The sequence below is a fragment of the Gigantopelta aegis genome, chromosome 12 (assembly GCF_016097555.1).
Source record: "Gigantopelta aegis isolate Gae_Host chromosome 12, Gae_host_genome, whole genome shotgun sequence".
NCBI lineage: Eukaryota > Metazoa > Mollusca > Gastropoda > Neomphalida > Peltospiridae > Gigantopelta > Gigantopelta aegis.
Genome location: NC_054710.1, coordinates 12,466,670 through 12,488,743, shown reverse-complemented (window position 1 = coordinate 12,488,743; position 22,074 = coordinate 12,466,670). Strand labels below are relative to the sequence as shown.

General features: G+C 39.7%; 1 protein-coding gene across 1 annotated transcript in view; it reads left to right on the top strand.

Moving 5' to 3' along the window:
* The window catches only part of LOC121385830 (hemicentin-1-like), a 54,492-nt gene extending 44,599 nt beyond the window's left edge, over positions 1 to 9,893 (top strand). Inside the window, exons 12-15 of the mRNA XM_041516619.1 lie at positions 1,888 to 2,038; positions 3,441 to 3,524; positions 6,604 to 6,660; positions 8,696 to 9,893. Of these exons, the coding sequence (XP_041372553.1) occupies positions 1,888 to 2,038; positions 3,441 to 3,524; positions 6,604 to 6,660; positions 8,696 to 8,903 (500 nt within the window). The 3' untranslated portion in view covers positions 8,904 to 9,893. The remainder of the gene's footprint in view (positions 1 to 1,887; positions 2,039 to 3,440; positions 3,525 to 6,603; positions 6,661 to 8,695) is intronic.
* The last annotated feature ends 12,181 nt before the right edge of the window (positions 9,894 to 22,074 follow it).

Genomic DNA, 22,074 nt, shown 5'->3' with positions numbered 1-22,074 from the left:
TACGGTTATATGGCGTCACCTACCCATTGAGCCTTGCAGAGCACTCACTCAGGGTTTGGAGTCAGTATCTGGATTAAAAATCCCATGCCGCGATTGGGATCCGAACCCAGTACCTACCAGCCTGTAGACCGATGGCCTAACCACGACGCCACCGAGGCCGGTTCATGTACAAAGATACTTGACTGTTTTATCACAACCAATATCAATTAAAGGCACAGACCTTAGTTTCAAATCGTTAAAATGGACACTAAGTTTAGTTAATCTACAAACCTGCAAAATATCCTGAAAAAAATAGACAGAAATCGAATCAATAACAGCTGCTTCAAAGACGCACGTGCGTTTTTAAAAATATGAAAAATACATTTTGTGATATTAGAAATGACAGGATGACCAGAAAAATTTCGGTTCTACGGAAATGGATAATCTAAACAATAAAATATAAGTAATGTTTTATTTCAGTGATCTTAAACAGCTCTAATAGTGAAAAATATGCTGTAGTGGTTAAAAACTAGGGTCCGTCCCTTTAACAAATAGGATATATTTAGAAACATTTATAACTTAAATGTATCAGAGATCTGAATTAAATGTATCAAAGATCTGAATTACATGGTAGGGAGAAAATATCAGTTTTAAAAACAAAGTTAAAGGTAAAAATTGTATGTATGTTTTTTTTTAAAAATAATTTAAAGCATAAAAATGTAGTAGACAAAAGACTATAGTAATTAATATTTTTAATTTTTTTAATTGGGGGGTTGGGGGTAGGGGAGGACATAGCCCAATGGTAAATCGTTGCTTAATGCGTCAGTGGGCTATTTATCATTCCAGCCAGTGCACCACGACTGGTATATCAAAGGCCGTGGTATGTGCTATCCTGTCTATGGGATGGTGCATATAAAAGATCCCTTGCTACTAATGGAAACATGTAGCTGGTTTTCTCTCTTAGACTATATGTCAGAATTACAAATAGCTGGTAATTAAAAAACATAAATGTGCTCTAGTGGGGTCGTTAAACAAAACATTTTTTTTTTTTAAACTGTCATTTTTGTACCATCAAAACCATATTAAAACAAGTTAAGTAGATGTGACTATTGTGGTCAGTTTGACTACAATTGTGATAGTATTGTGACAGTTAAATATTATTTTAACTCTAAATATCAATATAAGAACAGTATTTTACAGACTACAGCTTTGAATATACTTTTAAAAAAAGAGAGACTTTTAAGCATAAAAACAAACTGTAGGAAATACATTATACATTTAAAATAATTCTTGAGACTTTACCTTTAAATTTTAATAATATCACATATATTAAAAACATTATTATATAGAGAATAACTAGTTAATGGGAATGGGAATCTCTCATTCGTCAGTAATTAATTATTATCTTTATCCTGCAGACCGTAAAAATTAAGGAGAAAAGCTATTATTTCTGTTATTTCAGCCACCATGGTACGATGACCTAGAGGTCAAATGAGCAATTTTGTAATGTAGCTATGCATGTGACGTCAAACAAGTGACGTTAAAAGTCATAATCTGCTAGTATACGTTTATGACTTTGCTTTAATCGGTCATCCTAATCTGTCAATAGAAACAGTGGTTGCAGGACACATTATTATAATATTATTACAGATACTGTAGCTTTAAATACAAAATTGAAATTTTTTAGAAATTACACATGCTTGAGATTATGTACCTTTAAATATTTAACATATTCTACAGACTACGTAGCTTTAAATATTATAAAATAAAAATCCCCCAAATGATTTAGAGGCAGTAGCTTTAAATATTATAAAATAGAAAACCAAATGATCTAGAGAGTGTATCTTTAAATATTAAAAACAAACTTGGGATTGCAGCTTTAATAAATGCCTATTTAATTCACTTCAGGCGTCTGCTCCAAGATTTGTCCCAAGAGGAAGAAAGGGAAAGGTCGGATCACGCCGATCTCCCACAGACAGATAGCTGCCGTGGAGATTCCTCATCTCACTGAGCAGCAGAAGCCAGAGAAAGAACCCAACTACATGAGTGGAGAATCCAGGTAAAAACAACACAGGGCTCAAACTTAAGAATTTATCACCCACTGACAGCAATTTTGAGTATGTTGACGGCAATTTGAGTATGTTGACGGCAATTTTGAGTATGTTGACGGCAATTTTGAGTATGCCGATGGCAATTTTTTTAAACTGATTTTTGCAGCAAATAAACTTGACTGACAGGTTATTGTTCTGTATGTAGGCTACATGTAGTCAAATTTCTTGAATTTATGTCAATAAACTTCAATAAACAAGAATTTATTATAAATGGAATCATGCACAGGGTATGCACATGACTAAATATAGTTCCGTTGCGTGGTAGAAACTAAACACCAATTAACTCCAACCAGGACCCAAACATCCGTGTTAAATACTGGCAGATAATCTTCATACACGTATATACATTTTTCTGTCGGTTAAGAGCTACATGAATACCGACGGCAGTAATGTTTATCCGGCGACACAAAAGTGCCATCGGTGATGCCCCCAACCAACGGCAGTTTATATGTCACCGATAGCAATTGCTGTCGTTGCCGCTGTTAAGTTCGAGCCCTGACAACAGTAGAAATAATACTGGAAAACAATTAACAGAATTTTAAAGGTGCATTACCACATACAATGAAACCTCTAAACTGGACAAGCTCAGGACCAAGTAAAAAGTCCGCTTTTAAGAGGTATCCGGTTTACAGAGATTCTCTTCTGAACAGATATTTAAAAAAGGGACCATGAAAAGGGAATTCCGGTTTACAGAGGGTCCGGTTTTGAGAGGTTTCACTGAAATAGTTTTCATTCGTCTTTCTGTGTAAAACCATACATAAAGTGTGTACATATGAAGTAATTATTGCCTATATCGCTCAAATCAGGCATATAGGAGCAATATCACCAATGGCAAGGGGGGGGGGGCACAGTCTCTAGTGGAGGTGGGGGGCACAATCTAGTGGGGGCAGTTTTGGGGAGGGGGGTGGCACAGTCTTTAGTGAAGATGGGCGGCACAGTCTTTAGTGGATGTGGGGGGGGGGCACAGTTTTTAGTGGAGATGGGGGGCACAGTTTTTAGTGGTGGGGCAGTTTAGGGGACGGGGTGGCACAGTCTTTAGTGAAAGTGGGGGTACACTGTGCCGTACAGTGTCTCTAGTGATGGGAGCAGTCTCTACAGGGGGTGGCACAGTCTCTAGTGGAGGTGGGAAGGCACAAGTCAGATTTTGTTCTTTATTTATATAGAAAAAAAGGAAATGTTTTATTTAACAATGCATTTTATTTATAGAGAGTAGGATAAAAGAAATGTATACATTTGTACTTTCATCCCTAACCCCACTCCATGGCCCTCTCCGTTTCTATGGGTCTGTATATACATACATATCACTGTCTATTCTGAATTGTTTGTTAAATAATCCAATTTTTCTTGCAGAAATCCGTCTTCCACAGCTGTTTCTCGTAAAGATGTTGATGTTAATGTAAACCAGTTTACAAAACCGGCTGACAGTACTATTATGTAAGTACACTTTCATCTTTAAAGGCACTTTCTCACAGCATTTTGCTTTCACCTTTAAAGGCACATTCTCACAGCATTTCGTTTTGCAAAAAAAATAGAAAAGAAGTTTGTTTTGTTTAACGACACCACTAGAGCACATTGATTTATTAATCATTGGCTATTGGATGTCAAATATATGGTAATTTTGACACAGTCATAGAGAGGAAACCTGCTACATTTTTTATTAGTAGCAAGTGATCTTTTATATGCACCATCCCACAGATGGATAGCACATACATGTACCACAACCTTTGATATACCAGTCGTGGCTGGAAACGAGAAATAGCCCAGTGGGCCCATGGACGGGGATCGATCCTAAACTGACCGCACATCAGGTGTGCGCTTTACCACTGGGCTGCATCCCGCCCATTGGCTTTGCAATGTAAAAGACATGCAAGGATTTCTTGACTCTGTTTGTTCCTCATATCGGCTAACACACACTACCATAAATCATTTTGTAAACCTTATAAACATCTAGTATTAGCTAAAAATAAAACACGTTATTGTGTTCTGATTTATGACTACAATACACCTGCGTTTAAGAAAAATGTCCACGGCAACAAACCCCATGCCATTGAAAAACAACCTGAATACAGTTCAAGGCAATCTCTATGGCCAATTGCAGGCGTTGTGACTATGTAGCCAACATTCAATTATATAGCAAAATAATGATAACTAGTGGCATATGACATGCTTTTAACTGGTGAATACAGTACTTTTCAGGATAAATTAAACAATCTTATAATATGATTACATAATTACTGCAAAACACAAACACGCACACATTCTCACACAGATAAAACATGCACACACACAGAGACACACACACACACACACAGACAGACACACACACAGACACACACACACACACAGACACACACACAGACACACACACACAGACACACACATACACAGACACACACACACACACACACACACACACACACACACAGACACACACACACACAGACACACACACACACACAGACACACACACAGACACACACACACACAGACACACACACACAGACACAAACACACACACAGACACACACACAGACACACACACACACACAGACACAAACACACACAGACACAAACACACACACACACACACACACACATACACAAACACACACATACACAAACACACACACACACACACACACACACACACACACACACACACACACACACACACACACACATACACACACACACACACACACAACACACACACACACACAGACACACACACACACACATACACACACACACAGACACAAACACACACATACACAAACACACACATACACAAACACACACATACACAAACACACACATACACAAACACACACACACAGACACAAACACACACATGCATGCACACACACACAAACACATAGATACACACACACACACACATACAGACACACACATACATACACACACAAACACACACATATACACACACACAGACACACACATATACACACACATGGACATACACACATGGACACACACATACATACACACACACACACACAGATACGCACACACACACAGATACACACACACACACACACAGACACACACACTGACAGACACATATACATACACCCACACCCACACCCACACCCACACACACATAGACAGACACACACACACACACATACACACACACAGACACACACACTGACAGACACATATACATACACCCACACCCACACCCACACCCACACACACATAGACAGACACACACACACATAGACAGACACACACACACACACACATACATGTACAAACACACATACACACGTAAAATTCCAACACAACTACAGTTTAATCAGTTCACAAGCTCACCCTTATCCTGTAACATCATTCACTAATGCCAAACACAAGCACAAGTAAGTACAGTTTTAATAAACACATGATTCCACCTCTCCATTCTGTAACATCATTCACTAATGCCAAACACAAGCACAAGTAAGTACAGTTTTAATAAACACATGATTTCACCTCTCCATTCTGTGCCATCATTCACTAATGCCAAACACAAGTAAGTACAGTTTTAATAAACACATGATTTCACCTCTCCATTCTGTAACATCATTCACTAATGCCAAACACAAGCACAAGAAAGTACAGTTTTAATAAACACATGATTTCACCTCTCCATTCTGTAACATCATTCACTAATGCCAAACACAAGCACAAGTAAGTACAGTTTTAATAAACACATGATTTCACCTCTCCATTCTGTAACATCATTCACTAATGCCAAACACAAGCACAAGTAAGTACAGTTTTAATAAACACATGATTTCACCTCTCCATTCTGTAACATCATTCACTAATGCCAAACACAAGCACAAGTAAGTACAGTTTTAATAAACACATGATTTCACCTCGCCATTCTGTAACATCATTCACTAATACCAAACACAAGCACAAGTAAGTACAGTTTTAATAAACACATGATTTCACCTCTCCATTCTGTAATCACTCGTGCTAAACACAGACAAAATTACAGTTTTATAAACCTCAATCATGAGTACTCATTCTGTGACACAACTATGGTTTTACTCATCTCCCCATATGTGTTTCATTATGAACAATTTTGTGTGGTGATGTGTGTTGTTTGAAGGGACATTCCCGAGTTTGCTGCATTGTAAGATGTTTCCGATTAATAAAGTATTTCTACGATTAAATTTACATATTAAATATATTTTCTTGCTTAGAATATCAGTGTCTGTATATTCAATGTGTTTCTGGTCATCTTAATATTTGTAAGAAGCCCAAACTGGATTTTGTCTTCAAATAATTTCGTACGTACTGAAAACAATGTTTTAGGAAATAAAGTGAAATTTAACCTAGTACAAATATTAGAACGATCAGAATATACAGCCACTAATATTTTAGGTTGAAAAATATATTTGATATGTAATTACAGTCTTTAAAAAGTCTGTTAGTCGTTAACATCTTAAAAATTACAGCAAACTCAGGAATGTCGCTTTAAAGCACATTTTTATTGTTCCAGCATTGAAGATGACTATGAGAAAAACACCCGTATACCGAATGGAACTGGCCCTATCATGTAAGTTTTGATCTGTTTAGCAAATGCGAATAAAAATTCTTCCGGATGAGTAGGAGTAGACGCACAACTTTTACAGGGGGTGCAGTGTTTAGAAATAGCACCTGCTATATTCAGGGTGGGAAAGGGAAGGAAAGGAAATGTTTTAATTACGGTTACATGGCGGCGGACATACGGTTAACGACCACACAGATATCGAGAGACAGGAAACCCGCTGTCGCCACTTCATGGGCTACTCTTTGCGATTAGCAGCAAGGCATCTTTTATATGCACCATCCCACAGATAGGATAATACATACCACAGCCTTTGTTACACCAGTTGTGGAGCACTGGCTGGAACAAGAAATAGCTCAATGGGCCCACCAAACGAGGATCGATCCTAAATCGATCATGTATCAGGCGAGTGCTGTACCACTGAGCTACGTCCCACCCCCTCTATTCAGGACAACAGTTACAAAGGACACCTGCAATATTCAAAAGTACATATGTATCCACCCCCTCTACTCAGGGAGGAATGCAACAGTTACAAAGGACACCTGCAATATTCAAAAGTACATATGTATGGCAATACTCGGTGCAGGGATACACCTGGGTGAGAAGAAGTCCCACCCCCTCTATTCAGGGACGGATGCAACAGTTACAAAGGACACCTGCAATATTCAAAAGGACATATGTATCCACCCCCTCTATTCAGGGAGGAATGCAACAGTTACAAAGGACACCTGCAATATTCAAAACTACATATGTATGGCAATACTCGGTGCAGGGATACACCTGGGTGAGAAGACGTCCCACCCCCTCTATTCAGGGAGGGATACAACAGTTACAAAGGACACCTGCAATATTCAAAAGTACATATGTATGGCAATACTCGGTGCAGGGATAAATCTGGGTTAGAAGACGTTTCACCAAGTTAAAGTTTGTTTTGTTTAGCGACACCACTAGAGCATATTGATTTATTAATCATCGGCTAGTTGATGTCAAACATTTGGTAATTTTCACATATAGAATTAGAGAGGAAACCTGCTACATTTTTTGCATTAGTAGAAAGGGATCTTTTAAATGCACCATTCCACAGATAGGATAGCACATACCACGGCCTTTGATATACCAGTCGTGGTGCACTGGCTGGAATGAGAAATAGCCCAATGGGCCCACCGATGGGGATCGATCCTAGACCGACTGTATATCGAGTGAGTGCTCTACCACTGGACTAACCCCCCTCCGTCACTAAATTATGTCAAAAAATACAAAACCAAGTTAGTTTTCAACAAAATGACAATTATTTAATGAATGTTTTCACCAGATTAAAATCAAATTTGCCAATTGTGTCAAAAATTTGCATCACGATTCGATATTGAACAAAATGTTTACTGTATAGATATATAAATTAATTGTATGTATTTGATACACACTGGACTTTTGGGTTACCCCCAGCACCCTCCCCCTGGATCTGCGCCTGATGAGTTAACAGGTATGTCATTACCAGGTACATGTATATCAAATGGGATGTCATGAAGTAAAAAAGGAAAGGACGTTAGAAACTGATTTATGTGTGGGGCGGGACGCAGTCAGTCTGGGATCGATCCCCATCGGTGGGCCCATTGGGCTATTTCTCATTCCAGCCAGTGCACCACGACTGGTATATCAAAGGTCTACTAACCTGTCTGTGGGATGGTGCATATAAAAGATCCCTTGCTGCTAATTGAAAAGAGTAGTCCATGAAGTGGCGACAGTGGGTTTCCTCTCTCAATATTTGTGTGGTCCTTAACCATATGTTTTATGCCATATAACCATAAATAAAATGTGTTGAGTACGTCATTAAATAAAACAGTTCTTTCTTGATTTATGTGTATTTTTAACTAAATAAGTTATGTTGTTTGTAATTATAAAAATTATTTATAATCTTTGTGTGAATTTATTGATGTACCTGTATGACAGTATACAACTTTGACTGTTCTACATCTATAAATTCACAAAACACAAGAAACAGTTCTTATAATTATAAGATCTTTTTTTTTTTCTTTTCTTTTTTCAGATCTCTTGGTCACATGCCTTATCAGTTACCTCCCCTTGGCACTGAAATTGTAGATGGCACCCCAGAAAAGAAGAAAAAACACAAGAGAAAAAGAAGGCATTACAAAAATGAAGAAAATGGACGAGAGTCGCGCAGATCTGAGAACGACTACACCCATGATACTGATACACAGCCACCTACAGACCACGTGTACAGTACGGTGGCCTAACAACAAAATATAGACTGTACAGTGACCTGACAACAATATGTGCAGTACAGAGACTGTACAGTGACCGAAAAACAATATGTGCAGTACAGAAACTGCAAAGTGACCTAACAACAATATGTGCAGTACATAGACTGTACAGTGACCTAACAACAATATGTACAGTACAGAGACTGCAAAGTGACCTAACAACAATGTGTATAGTACAGATACTGCACAGTGACCTAAAAACAATATGTACAGTACAGAGACTGTACAGAGACCTAACAACAATATGTGCAGTACAGATCATTTTTAATAATGTGGTTGTATACAGCACACTGACCTATAATACTATGTTTGCAGACTGTACAGTGGGCTAACAACACAATATAGACTGTACAGTGACCTAAAAACAGTATGTACAGTACAGAGACTGCACAGTGACCTAAAAACACTGTACAATACAGTACAGTGGTTGTATGCAGCACAGTGGTTTAATCATATATATAGTACAGTATGTGACCTATTAAAAATATATACTGTACAGTGGTCTAATAACAATTTATACAGAAAAATGTACAGTACAGTGGCCTTTTAATAACACGCAGTACAGTGGTTGTATGCAGCACTGCAGTGACTTAATCACATAGACAGTGCAGTGGTCTAATAACCATTTGTACAGAAACATGTACAATACAGTGGCCTTATAATATGGAGTCTGCAAAGACTGATTAACAACATGGATTGTACACAGTGGTCTAATAACATGGTGTACAAGATAGTGGTCTAATAATATGGATGGTACAGCGGCCTGTTGACAATTTGTACACGAAAGTGTATGAGATAATGCGGTCTAATAATGGTCTTGTAATAGTGGCCTTGTAATAATTTGTACGGAACGGTGGTCTAACGAAAATATTTACAGAACAGTGGTCTATTAACAATGTGTATGGTACAGTGGCCTTGTAATAATTTGTGCCGAACAGTGGTCTAATAAAAAGGTGTAAAGTACATGAGTGGCCTATAATAATATGAACCTGTTCATTTGTGTGTTAATAATATGGCCTTTTGACAGTGTACAGTGGTCTAATATCAATGCTGAGTGCATTGGTCTAATAACATTGTGTACTGTACAGTGACCTGATGACAATGTACGGAACAGTTGTGTAATAACAATGAGTACGGTACAGTGGTCTAACAATGTGCACAGTACAGTGATCAATAGTAACTGTGTAGAGTACAGTGGTCTTAATACCATTGAGTATAGTACAGTGGTGTTATAACAATATGTGCAGTACATTGCTCTAACAATGTGTACTGTACAGAGAACTGATATGAAATGGATACAGCATTGTGGTCTAGTGACTGTACACTATTTAAGCCTCGTAACAGTGTGTAGTACAGTGGTCTAGTGACAATTTTAGTATACAGTACAGTGGTCTTATGACTAAAGTACATTGGCCCCAGGACAATGTATACAGCTCAATGGCCTTACGAAAAACAATTGACTGTACAGTGGCCTTGGTGATAATAAGTATGACATCACAAAGTGGCCTGTAATAATTAAATCAGGAGTATCATCTTTATAGGAAATTCCATCTTTATTTTTATCACCAAAGATTTTTTTATTTTTTTTTATAAAAGTCTGACATGGTGAATACATGTATGTGTGATGAACTTGCAAAAAAAAAGTTTTTTGAATTTAAAAAGTGCCATAATTTTGAGAGAGAAAAAACAGTAAAAGCAATGAAAGAAGTTAGATGACATAATCATTATACCTTTTCAAGGCAAGAGTGGATTTTGAAGATTACAAGCAGGATTACATCATTGATGTTCGTATATGGCTGGAGAAGTGGCTGCAACAGGAATAGAAATACGGCTTTGGGCGACTTAAGGCTTCAGTGGAACAATGTCTTAGAGATCGAAAGCTTTACTGTCGTTTGGAAATACAAAGCTTGATTGGAAGAATGTTTTACGAGATTGACAGCTTCACTGGCACAGTGCTTTTTGGAGATTCAAAGCTTCATTATAAAAAGCGTCTGGAGATTTAAGACTTCACTGAAACACCAGTTTTTGGAGATTCAAGACTCAACTAAAACACCAGCTTTTGGAGATTCAAGACTAACTGAAACATCAGCTTTTGGAGATTCAAGACTCAATTAAAACATCAGCTTTTGGAGATTCAAGACTCAACTAAAACATCAGCTTTTGGAGATTCAAGACTAACTGAAACATCAGCTTTTGGAGATTCAAGACTCAATTAAAACATCAGCTTTTGGAGATTCAAGACTCAACTAAAACATCAGCTTTTGGAGATTCAAGACTAACTGAAACATCAGCTTTTGGAGATTCAAGACTAACTGAAACATCAGCTTTTGGAGATTCAAGACTCAACTGAAACATCAGCTTTTGGAGATTCAAGACTAACTGAAACATCAGCTTTTAGAGATTCAAGACTAACTGAAACATCAGCTTTTGGAGATTCAAGACTAACTGAAACATCAGCTTTTGGAGATTCAAGACTCAACTAAAACATCAGCTTTTGGAGATTCAAGACTAACTGAAACATCAGCTTTTGGAGATTCAAGACTAACTGAAACATCAGCTTTTGGAGATTCAAGACTCAATTAAAACATCAGCTTTTGGAGATTCAAGACTCAACTAAAACATCAGCTTTTGGAGATTCAAGACTAACTGAAACATCAGCTTTTGGAGATTCAAGACTAACTGAAACATCAGCTTTTGGAGATTCAAGACTCAACTGAAACATCAGCTTTTGGAGATTCAAGACTAACTGAAACATCAGCTTTTAGAGATTCAAGACTAACTGAAACATCAGCTTTTGGAGATTCAAGACTAACTGAAACATCAGCTTTTGGAGATTCAAGACTCAACTAAAACATCAGCTTTTGGAGATTCAAGACTAACTGAAACATCAGCTTTTGGAGATTCAAGACTAACTGAAACATCAACGTTTGGAGATTCAAGACTCAACTAAAACATCAGCTAGTGTTTAGACATCGAAGGCTTCGTGGTAACAGAAGCTTTTGAAGAGTCCAGGCTTCCTGTAATAACGAATTTCTGGAGACCTAAGGCTTGATTGGTACAGTTACTATTGGAAATTTGAGTTAAGAGTTTGTTTGGATGAAATACTCTTGACAAGATGTGCTATTGCTGTTCATATTCTGATATTAATACACATGATTGATATTTATTTTCCATGTATGGGACATTTTAGATAGATATGTCCATCGTGTACATTAGATTTAACATTTGATTGTTAGTTTTGTTAATTAACTCTTTTAACCCTGTGAACTTCTCTGACCCAGACAACATCAGTAGAATAAATATAGTATCTTTAAGATATGTAGCAGTGGCGGATCCAGAAAATTCCCTTTTTTGGGGGGGGGGGGGACGGCAATGATATGAGGCGGAATGCCAAGGAAACTTTGGCGGAGGTTTGGAGGGGGATGAGAATTAATATATAATAAAATTATAACAGTCGCAAAATTTAGGGGAGGCCCAGGCCCTTGGGGTCACACACCCCCTAGATCCGACTCTGTATAATCTACTAAATTACATATCATTTACAAATACTTTTGTTTTTCAAAATCTTCTCCCATGGGTGCATCCTTGCTTTAAGTTTGAAATTTTTTTCTTTGTTTTAAGCTGACTTAAGATGCACTCAATACATTTTATTTACGGTTATATGGCGTCAGACATATGGTTAAGGACCACAGAGATATTGAGAAAGGAAACCCTCTGTGACCACTTCATGGGCTACTCTTTTCAATTAGCAGCAAGGGATCTTTTATATGCACCATACCACAGACAGGACAGTACATACCACGGCCTTTGTTACACAAGTTGTAGAGCACTGGCTGGAACGAGAAATGGCCCAATGGGTCCACCGACGGGGATCGATCCTACACCGACCGTGCATCTGGCGGGCGCTTTACCACTGGGCTACGTCCCACCCCTTCTTAGAGTAGTGCGTTTTTAAAACTGAAGAGTTCAGGCGCAAAACGCGATATAAACTATTTTATTTCTTATTTTTAATTAAAGCCATTATTGTATGTCAGCAAGGGCTAATTGTAGGCCCGCTGATTTGGCGCAAAAGGCGATTGATCCTTATGAAATTGTATTGGGTAAATCCCGTTTTTTCTTATCAAAACGCGATATACGCCAATTAAAAAAATCACTGAAAATGAAAAATGGATATATCGCGGTTTGCGCCTAAACTCTTCAACTATAAAAACATTGTTTTGCATTTTGTGGTATTAGTAACACCAGGATGACTAGAAACAATTTAGTTGTACGAAAAAGGATTATCTAAACAACTGATTTTAAGTAATGTCTGATTTCAGTTGTCAAAAAACGGCTCTGATAGTGAAAAACACGCCATGGGTGTTTAACAATTAGGATCTGTAATTTTAACAGTTTTATATTTTATAATTTTTTATATTAATAGCCTAAAATGTTTATAGTTTACTTATGACACAGCAAACAGCATTTTGCTTTTATTAAAGTGACGTTCCTTTCGTAGATAAAGAAATGAGATTAATGGCAAAACATTTATGCAATTTTATTTCATCTATTACCACTGTGTCAAGTAGTCTTGTGCTTGAAACATGTATGGGGTACCTGTAAAAAAAGTACTGGAATTTTCTGCGGAACTAAGGTAGTCATAGACGCTACCCGTTATTTCAGAAATGAGCAGCTTGACCCCCCAATTTTTTTCTGATTCACTTTAAGGGTGAGTGGTGGTAGCGTTTATATCCCTGACGTTTATGTCGATTGATACGCTGCAGGTAGGAGCTTTAGCCACACATGTTACTCGTGTTGTCTATGGGATTTGGTTTGGTAGTATATATCCTTCAACATGCAGGGCAAAAGTCACTAAATTCTCACAAACTTCGCGATCTTGCATTTTAGTGAAAAAAGACTTGCAATTTTTTTTTTAATCCGCAAACTTATGTGAGAACGGCGACCGGCCTCGTTGTCGTCGTGGTTAAGCCATCGGACTACGGGCTTGCAGGTACAAAGTTCGCAGCCCGGTACTGACTCCAACCCAGAGCGAGTTCTTAAGAGCTCAATGGGAAGGTGTAAGACCACTACACCCTCTTCTCTTTCGCTAACCACTAACCAACTAACAACTAACCCACTGTCCTGGACAGACAGCCCAGATAGCGGAGGTGTGTGCCCAGAACAGCGTGCTTGAACATAAGTTGAAATGAAATAAATGTGAGAACGGCTTCGCCGATTCACGCAGTATGAAGATGATTTAAAAAAAAAAATTGTTCATATCCCGATGAACGTAAAACAAGAAATAACAGTCAATCCATAAATGAGAACAAAGAAGTAATTACCATTTGAAGCAAGATTTAAGTACGGCCAGAAATACGATATCAAGGGTTTCATATAGGAAGGACTATATGACCTGCTGTTATTATAGTTTTAATAGCAGGCTAAAAGAAACATGTCATGTCAGAGGCGGATACAGGGGGTGTTCGGGTAAGATGCCCTTTAATTTTTGTTTTTATTATTTAGAAAAATCAGGACATACCTCTGATATATTAGAACCATTGTGGAATTAAAATAATACTCTGAATCATGTAAAAAGTCGGGACATATATCTGATATTTGTTAGAACCATTGTGGTATTAAAATAATACCCTGAATCATGTAAAAAGTCGGGACATATATCTGATATTTGTTAGAACCATTGTGGAATTAAAATAATACCCTGAATCATGTAAAAAGTCGGGACATATATCTGATATTTGTTAGAACCATTGTGGTATTAAAATAATACCCTGAATCATGTAAAAAGTCGGGACATATATCTGATATATGTTAGAACCATTGTGGAATTAAAATAATACCCTGAATCATGTAAAAAGTCGGGACATATATCTGATATTTGTTAGAACCATTGTGGAATTAAAATAATACCCTGAATCATGTAAAGAGTCGGGACATATATCTGATATATGTTAGAACCATTGTGGTATTAAAATAATACCCTGAATCATGAAAAGAGTCGGGACATATATCTGATATTTGTTAGAACCATTGTGGAATTAAAATAATACCCTGAATCATGTAAAAAGTCGGGACATATATCTGATGTATGTTAGAACCATTGTGGAATTAAAATAATACCCTGAATCATGTAAAAAGTCGGGACATATATCTGATATTTGTTAGACCATTGTGGAATTAAAATAATACCCTTAATCATGTAAAGAGTCGGGACATATATCTGATATTTGTTAGAACCATTGTGGAATTAAAATAATACCCTGAATCATGTAAAAAGTCGGGACATATATCTGATATTTGTTAGAACCATTGTGGAATTAAAATAATACCCTGAATCATGTAAAAAGTCGGGACATATATCTGATGTATGTTAGAACCATTGTGGAATTAAAATAATACCCTGAATCATGTAAAAAGTCGGGACATATATCTGATATTTGTTAGAACCATTGTGGAATTAAAATAATACCCTGAATCATGTAAAAAGTCTGACATATATCTGATATTTGTTAGAACCATTGTGGAATTAAAATAATACCCTGAATCATGTAAAAAGTCTGACATATATCTGATATATGTTAGAACCATTGTGGAATTAAAATAATACTCTGAATCATGTGAAAAGTCTGGACATCTCTGATATACTTTTGAAGGGACATTCCTGAGTTTTCTGCAATGTTTAAGATGTTATCGACTAACAGAGACTTTTTAACGATTGTAATTACATATCAAATATATTTTCCTTCAAAAAATATTAGTGGCTGTATATTAAACATGTTTCTGAATGTTCTAATATTTGTACTGGGTTAAATTTCGTTTTATTTCCTAAAATACATTTTTTCGTACGTACGAAATTATTTGAAGACGAAATCCAGTTTGGGCTTCTTACAAATATTAAGACGACCAGAAACATATTGAATGTACAGACACTGATATTCTAAACAAGAAAATATATATAACATGGAAGTTTAATCGTAGAAATATTTTATTAGTCGGAAACATCTTACAATGCAGAAAACTCAGGAATGTCCCTTTAAGCATTGTGGAATTAAAATAATACCCTGTTACATTTCCTACAAATTCAGAATTGAAGATTCACACTTATTTTGATCCCAATGCACTCTCCCCCTGCATACTATGTTCATCGTCATTTATGTAAATATTGAAACAAAAAAAGTTAATTTATTATCTGTAAATAATGATTTAGTATTTTATGTAGTATTTTAAATTTTAATATCAGTGCTATACCAAACAAGCTGTGATTACCTGGCGTAGTTTTATGTAAACTAGAATTCGTTTGAAAAATATTCATTCTATAATTATATTTATTACCAATTTTCATTTTATACGAGAATATATTTCTATTGAAATTCTAACATATTTGTCGAATTACATTATATATACGCATGTTTTGGCAATAAAATTATGCCATATGGAGTGGTCTTGTTTTGTTTTCTTTATTTGTTACAAGTGTTTGCCGATAAATATTATGTTATTTATATTTGTGAACTAAGTTGTTTATTTATATGATTGTGCATGCCTGTCTCGCGCGCGCGTGTGTGTGTGATTTATTCATGGCCGTAGCTAGCGGGGAACAAAGGGGGGGGGGGGGATGGCGGGGGCGGCAGTTGGACCCCCCTTTTTTTTTTTTTTTTTACAGGTTATTGATATTGATGTTTTAAGTATCTAACGTCCCTGAAATGGCTGCAAAATGGTATTTTAGAGCCTCTAGATTTCAAAAATTCCAGACGGCCCTACGGTCTTACGCTTTCCACGCTCATTCGTACCAAGAATGCATCTGCACACACACACACACACACCACAATCCTAGCTACGGCCCTTTTATTTGATTGTGTGTATTTGTGTGTGTGGCAGACATGTATAGATACAGCCAGACCGTATTACAACGACCATCGTTACTACGACATTTACACTATCCGACCACACATTGTCAGGAAAAAACGTACATCGATGTTATTCAGTTCATTACACCGGAACTCGCACCTTCCGACATCGACAAAGCAAAGGAGGAACAAACTATCTTCCGACGCATGGAAACACTTCTTTACAACGACAGCCGACAGCTTTTGAATTATATATATATATATATATATATATATATATATATATATATATATACTCTGTCAAAAAAGAAACGCGTAGGTGATAGGGAAAGAAGAATAGTGTTTGATTTTACAAAATATCGGGTTGTTTTTTTACAATGTTGCTGAATGACCATGTTTGTTAATGTTCCTGGAATGGGACGGCATGCCTAAATGCACCCTAACACAAATTTAACGCACGTTGTGCGACAATTGCAGGAAATCGACGTGAAATGGTCAGATTTTGGCTAATGCACGTGAAACATGAAACGATTGGGGTAGTGATGGGTATTTAAACCTGCAATGCTCGCAATGATGCCTCGTTTTCATTTCGACGTAGACGAGTTACAACATGCCAAGACTAAGCCTGCCGAATCGAAACACTGCAATAGGCCGCCTCCAGTTAGGGTGAATCGCAGTCAGCAGTCGCACGCCACATGAACGTCCATCAGAGCACCATTTTACGTCTCTGGGACAGTTACCAGCAGTTTCAATCTGCTGAAAACTGCCCCAGAAGTGGAAGACCTCACATAACAACTGCAGCACAAGATCGCTACATCCGGGTTCTGCACTTGCGTCACCGAACTGCCACAGCAACGAACACTGCTGGACGCATACCTGGTTTGAGAAGAGTGTCTGCACAAACCATTTGACTTCGAGAAGCTGGTTTACGGGCTAGGAGACCGCATGTTGGCCCCGTCCTGCGACGTCAACATCGACATTTACGTGTTCTCTGGTGTACGAATGTACAGGGGTGGAACTTGGGCAACTGGCGGAGAGTATGGTTTAGCGACGAGTCACGTTTCCTTATACAGCGACGTGATGGACAACAACATGTTTTCAAAAACTGCAATGCACGTTTTGCCAACAACTGCGTCGCCCAAGTTGACAGATTCGGTGGAGGGAGTGCCATGATGTGGGGAGCCATCTCATACACCGGCAGAAGTGAACTTGTGTTCGTACAAGGCAACCCGACAGCTGTACGCTACCAGGATGAAATTCTTCGCCGTCACATGCTTCCCATTTTGGATCGACAGAGAGAACTCTTTTAGTAGGACAATGCCAGGCCGCATACGGCACGTGTAACAATGGATTTCCTATAGAATGAGAACATTAATGTGCTGCCATGGCCATCAAGATCGCCAGATCTCAACCCCATTGAACATCTATGGGACGAACTGGACAGACATGTACGCCAGCGTGACTCGGAGCCTCAGACGCTTCCGCAACTGTCACATTCACTTGAGGAAGAATGGGCAAGGATTCCACGTGAGTGTTTGGGAATTAACGCGTTCCATAAATTTTGTGTGTCATTAACACGAGTGTGGTAACCTTATTATCCACACACTGTCATTTGTAACAACACTATTATTGATTTATTTCAACTGATTTTCGTGCTTATATCTAATTAAGGTTCAAACACGCTGTCCTAGGCACACACCTCAGCCTACTGGGCTGCCTGTCCAGAACAGTGGGTTAGTTGCTGGTGGTTAGTGAGAGAGAGAAGATGGTATAGTGACCTTACTCCTACCCATGGGGTCGTCAAAACTCGCTCTGGGTGGGAGCCGGTATCGGGTTGTGAACCCTGTACCTACCAGCCTTATGTCCGATGACTTAACCACAACGCCACTGGAGCACATCGATTAATTAATCATCGGCTATTGGATGTCAAACATTTGGTAATTCTGACTCGTAGTCATCAGAGGAAACCCGCTTCATATTTCTTAATGTAGCAAGGGATCTTTTATATGCACTTTCCCACAGACAGCAAAAAACACATACCACGGCCTATTGTCCAGTTGTGGTGCTCTGGTTGGAACGAGAAAAAAAACCCAATCAGCTGAATGGATCCACCGAGGTGGTTCGATACTGCGACGCAAGCACCTCACGCGAGCACTCAACCGACTGAGCTAAATCCCGCCCCCTGGCGAAGTCAGAGGCTAAATCTGGGATGGGCGTCCTTGAACCTTCAACGGATATGCGCACGTAACTTGAGTTCCCATCCCATCCCAGAGGCGGATCGGTGGTGGTGGTGGTGGTGGTGGGGGGGGGGGGGTTGTTGTACGAAGTATTTGCTTAATATTTGTGAGGTGAAGTGTTCTACTTTTAATTAAGGATGTCACCTTTTCATACTGTAGGCAAACTGAGTGTAGGCAAAGTGGGTTGTAGGCAGAATGGTTGGACACCAGTAAGTCAATGTGTTCCAGTGGTGTTGTTACCCCCTCCCCCTCCCCCCCCACACACACCACCACCAAACTGAGAGTAGGCAAAGTGGGTTGTAGGCAGAATGGTTGGACACCAATGTGTTCCAGTGGTGTTTTTAGCCCCTCCCCCCCCCACCCCCACACCACCACCAAACTGAGAGTAGGCAAAGTGGGTTGCAGGCAGAATGGTTGGACACCAGTAAGTCAGTGTGTTCCAGTGGTGTTGTTACCCCCCCCCCCCCCCCCCCACACCCACACCACCACCAAACTGAGAGTAGGCAAAGTGGGTTGCAGGCAGAATGGTTGGACACCAGTAAATCAATGTGTTCCAGTGGTGTTGTTACCCCCCCCCCCACACCCACACCACCACCAAACTGGGAGTAGGCAAAGTAGGTTGCAGGCAGAATGATTGGACACCAGTAAGTCAGTGTGTTCCAGTGGTGTTGTTACCCCCCCCCCCCCCCCACACCCACACCACCACCAAACTGAGAGTAGGCAAAGTGGGTTGCAGGCAGAATGGTTGGACACCAGTAAGTCAGTGTGTTCCAGTGGTGTTGTTACCCCCTCCCCCCCCCCACACCCACACCACCACCAAACTGAGAGTAGGCAAAGTGGGTTGCAGGCAGAATGGTTGGACACCAGTAAGTCAGTGTGTTCCAGTGGTGTTGTTACCCCCCCCCCCCCCCCCCCCCCCCACACCCACACCACCACCAAACTGAGAGTAGGCAAAGTGGGTTGCAGGCAGAATGGTTGGACACCAGTAAATCAATGTGTTCCAGTGGTGTTGTTACCCCCCCCACCCCCCCCCCCCACACACCCACACCACCACCAAACTGAGAGTAGGCAAAGTAGGTTGCAGGCAGAATGATTGGACACCAGTAAGTCAGTGTGTTCCAGTGGTGTTGTTACCCCCCCCCCCCCCCCCCCCCCCCCCCCCCCCCCCCCCCCCCCACACACACCCACACCACCACCAAACTGAGAGTAGGCAAAGTGGGTTGCAGGCAGAATGGTTGGACACCAGTAAGTCAGTGTGTTCCAGTGGTGTTGTTACCCCCTCCCCTCACCCCCCCCCCCCCAAACACCCCCACAAACACCCACACCACCACCAAACTGAGAGTAGGCAAAGTAGGTTGCAGGCAGAATGATTGGACACCAGTAAGTCAGTGTGTTCCAGTGGTGTTGTTACCCCCTCCCCTCACCCCCCCCCCCACACCACCACCAAACTGAGAGTAGGCAAAGTAGGTTGCAGGCAGAATGGTTGGACACCAGTAAGTCAGTGTGTTCCAGTGGTGTTGTTACCCCCTCCCCTCCCCCCCCCCCCCACACCACCACCAAACTGAGAGTAGGCAAAGTAGGTTGCAGGCAGAATGATTGGACACCAGTAAGTCAGTGTGTTCCACTGGTGTTGTTTAGAAACAAAAACAAAACTATAATTGTTCTTAGGTGGACAACATCTTAACGAAGGCAACATCTGCTGCCAGAGATGTCAATAGTCGCTCGAGACACTCACTCGTCACGTTACAGAACCTGTAATCACGTTGCATGGACGTCGAAGCTTATAAAAAACAGAAGAACAAATCTAAAGCTCCATTCAGCAGCAGAACGCTCTCAACATGGAATAGTTTCTCCGTGCTTCTTACCCTGCACTTTGGAGTCACATTCAAGTCCACCAGGAATCACATGTAAGTCCACCACTTTGGAGTGACATTTAACACCACCACTTTGGAGTGACATTTAAGACCACCACTTTGAAGTCACATTAAAGTTCACCAGGAGTCACATTTAAGTCTACCACTTTGGAGTCACATTCAAGACCACGCCTTTGGAGTTGCATTCAAATTCACCAATTCCGACCTTCAAATATAGCAACCTTTATTACTAAAGTGACGCCCCACGGACGGAAAAAAAGGATAGTGGATACAGGAAGAGTTGAAGAGCATTGTTAACAATCTTTTCCACTTTTACCGTTCAACAACGTGGATCTGTGGATGCTGATCGTCTATTCCACGACTACTTCTTATTTTAGTCACACTCGACCCACGGAAAAAAGCGAAAAAGTTTCAGAAAAACACGAAAACATTTCAGAGAAAAACGAAGAAGTTTCAGTGGAAAACGAAGATTTTTTTTAGAGAAAAACGAAGGAGTTTCAGAGGAAAACGAAGAATTTTGAGAGGAAAACGAAGCATTTTCAGAGAATAACAAAGAATTTTCAGCGAATGAAAAGTGGAGGAGCAGCATTAAGAATTCATTTTAAAAAGTGAGTGAGTACCTGTGCCGCTCCCCATCTTACGCCGACCTCTCCTGATCGTCTACTTCACGACTACCGAATTCAGAGTCACGCACTACGGGCGGGGACGATAATAAGAGGGAGGGCATCTACTCTACGAGAAAACGTTTATGTCTGTCACTCCCAGACCAGTTGGTGCAGTAACACGTACTTTATAGTCCCGGACACAGGCAGACAGAACAAGTGTCGAGCAGCCAGTGTCAAGCAGCCAGTGTCAAGATCAACCCGAACCTAGCCCGTTTGACATTTGGAGTTTCCACCCCAGCCTTAGACTGAGCTGTAAAACCACCGCTCCCTTGCACTTGAACCACGCCTCACGAAAAAGCAAGTAGCGAAACTCCCAAGTCGATCACGTTGAAGATCATTAACAAATTAGCCTGTTTAGAAGTTCGAGGTACTAGTCGCCATGTCGCTGGTTCTGCCATTCAAGGTAATTTTTTATCGGCTGCTTCCAACGAAGAATTGCAAGTCGGCAACGCGTGGGACGTCTGGTAGGTCCTCGTCTCTTTTTATGGATGGAGATTGGCCAGTTTTGGGCAGCATCCATCTGCTGG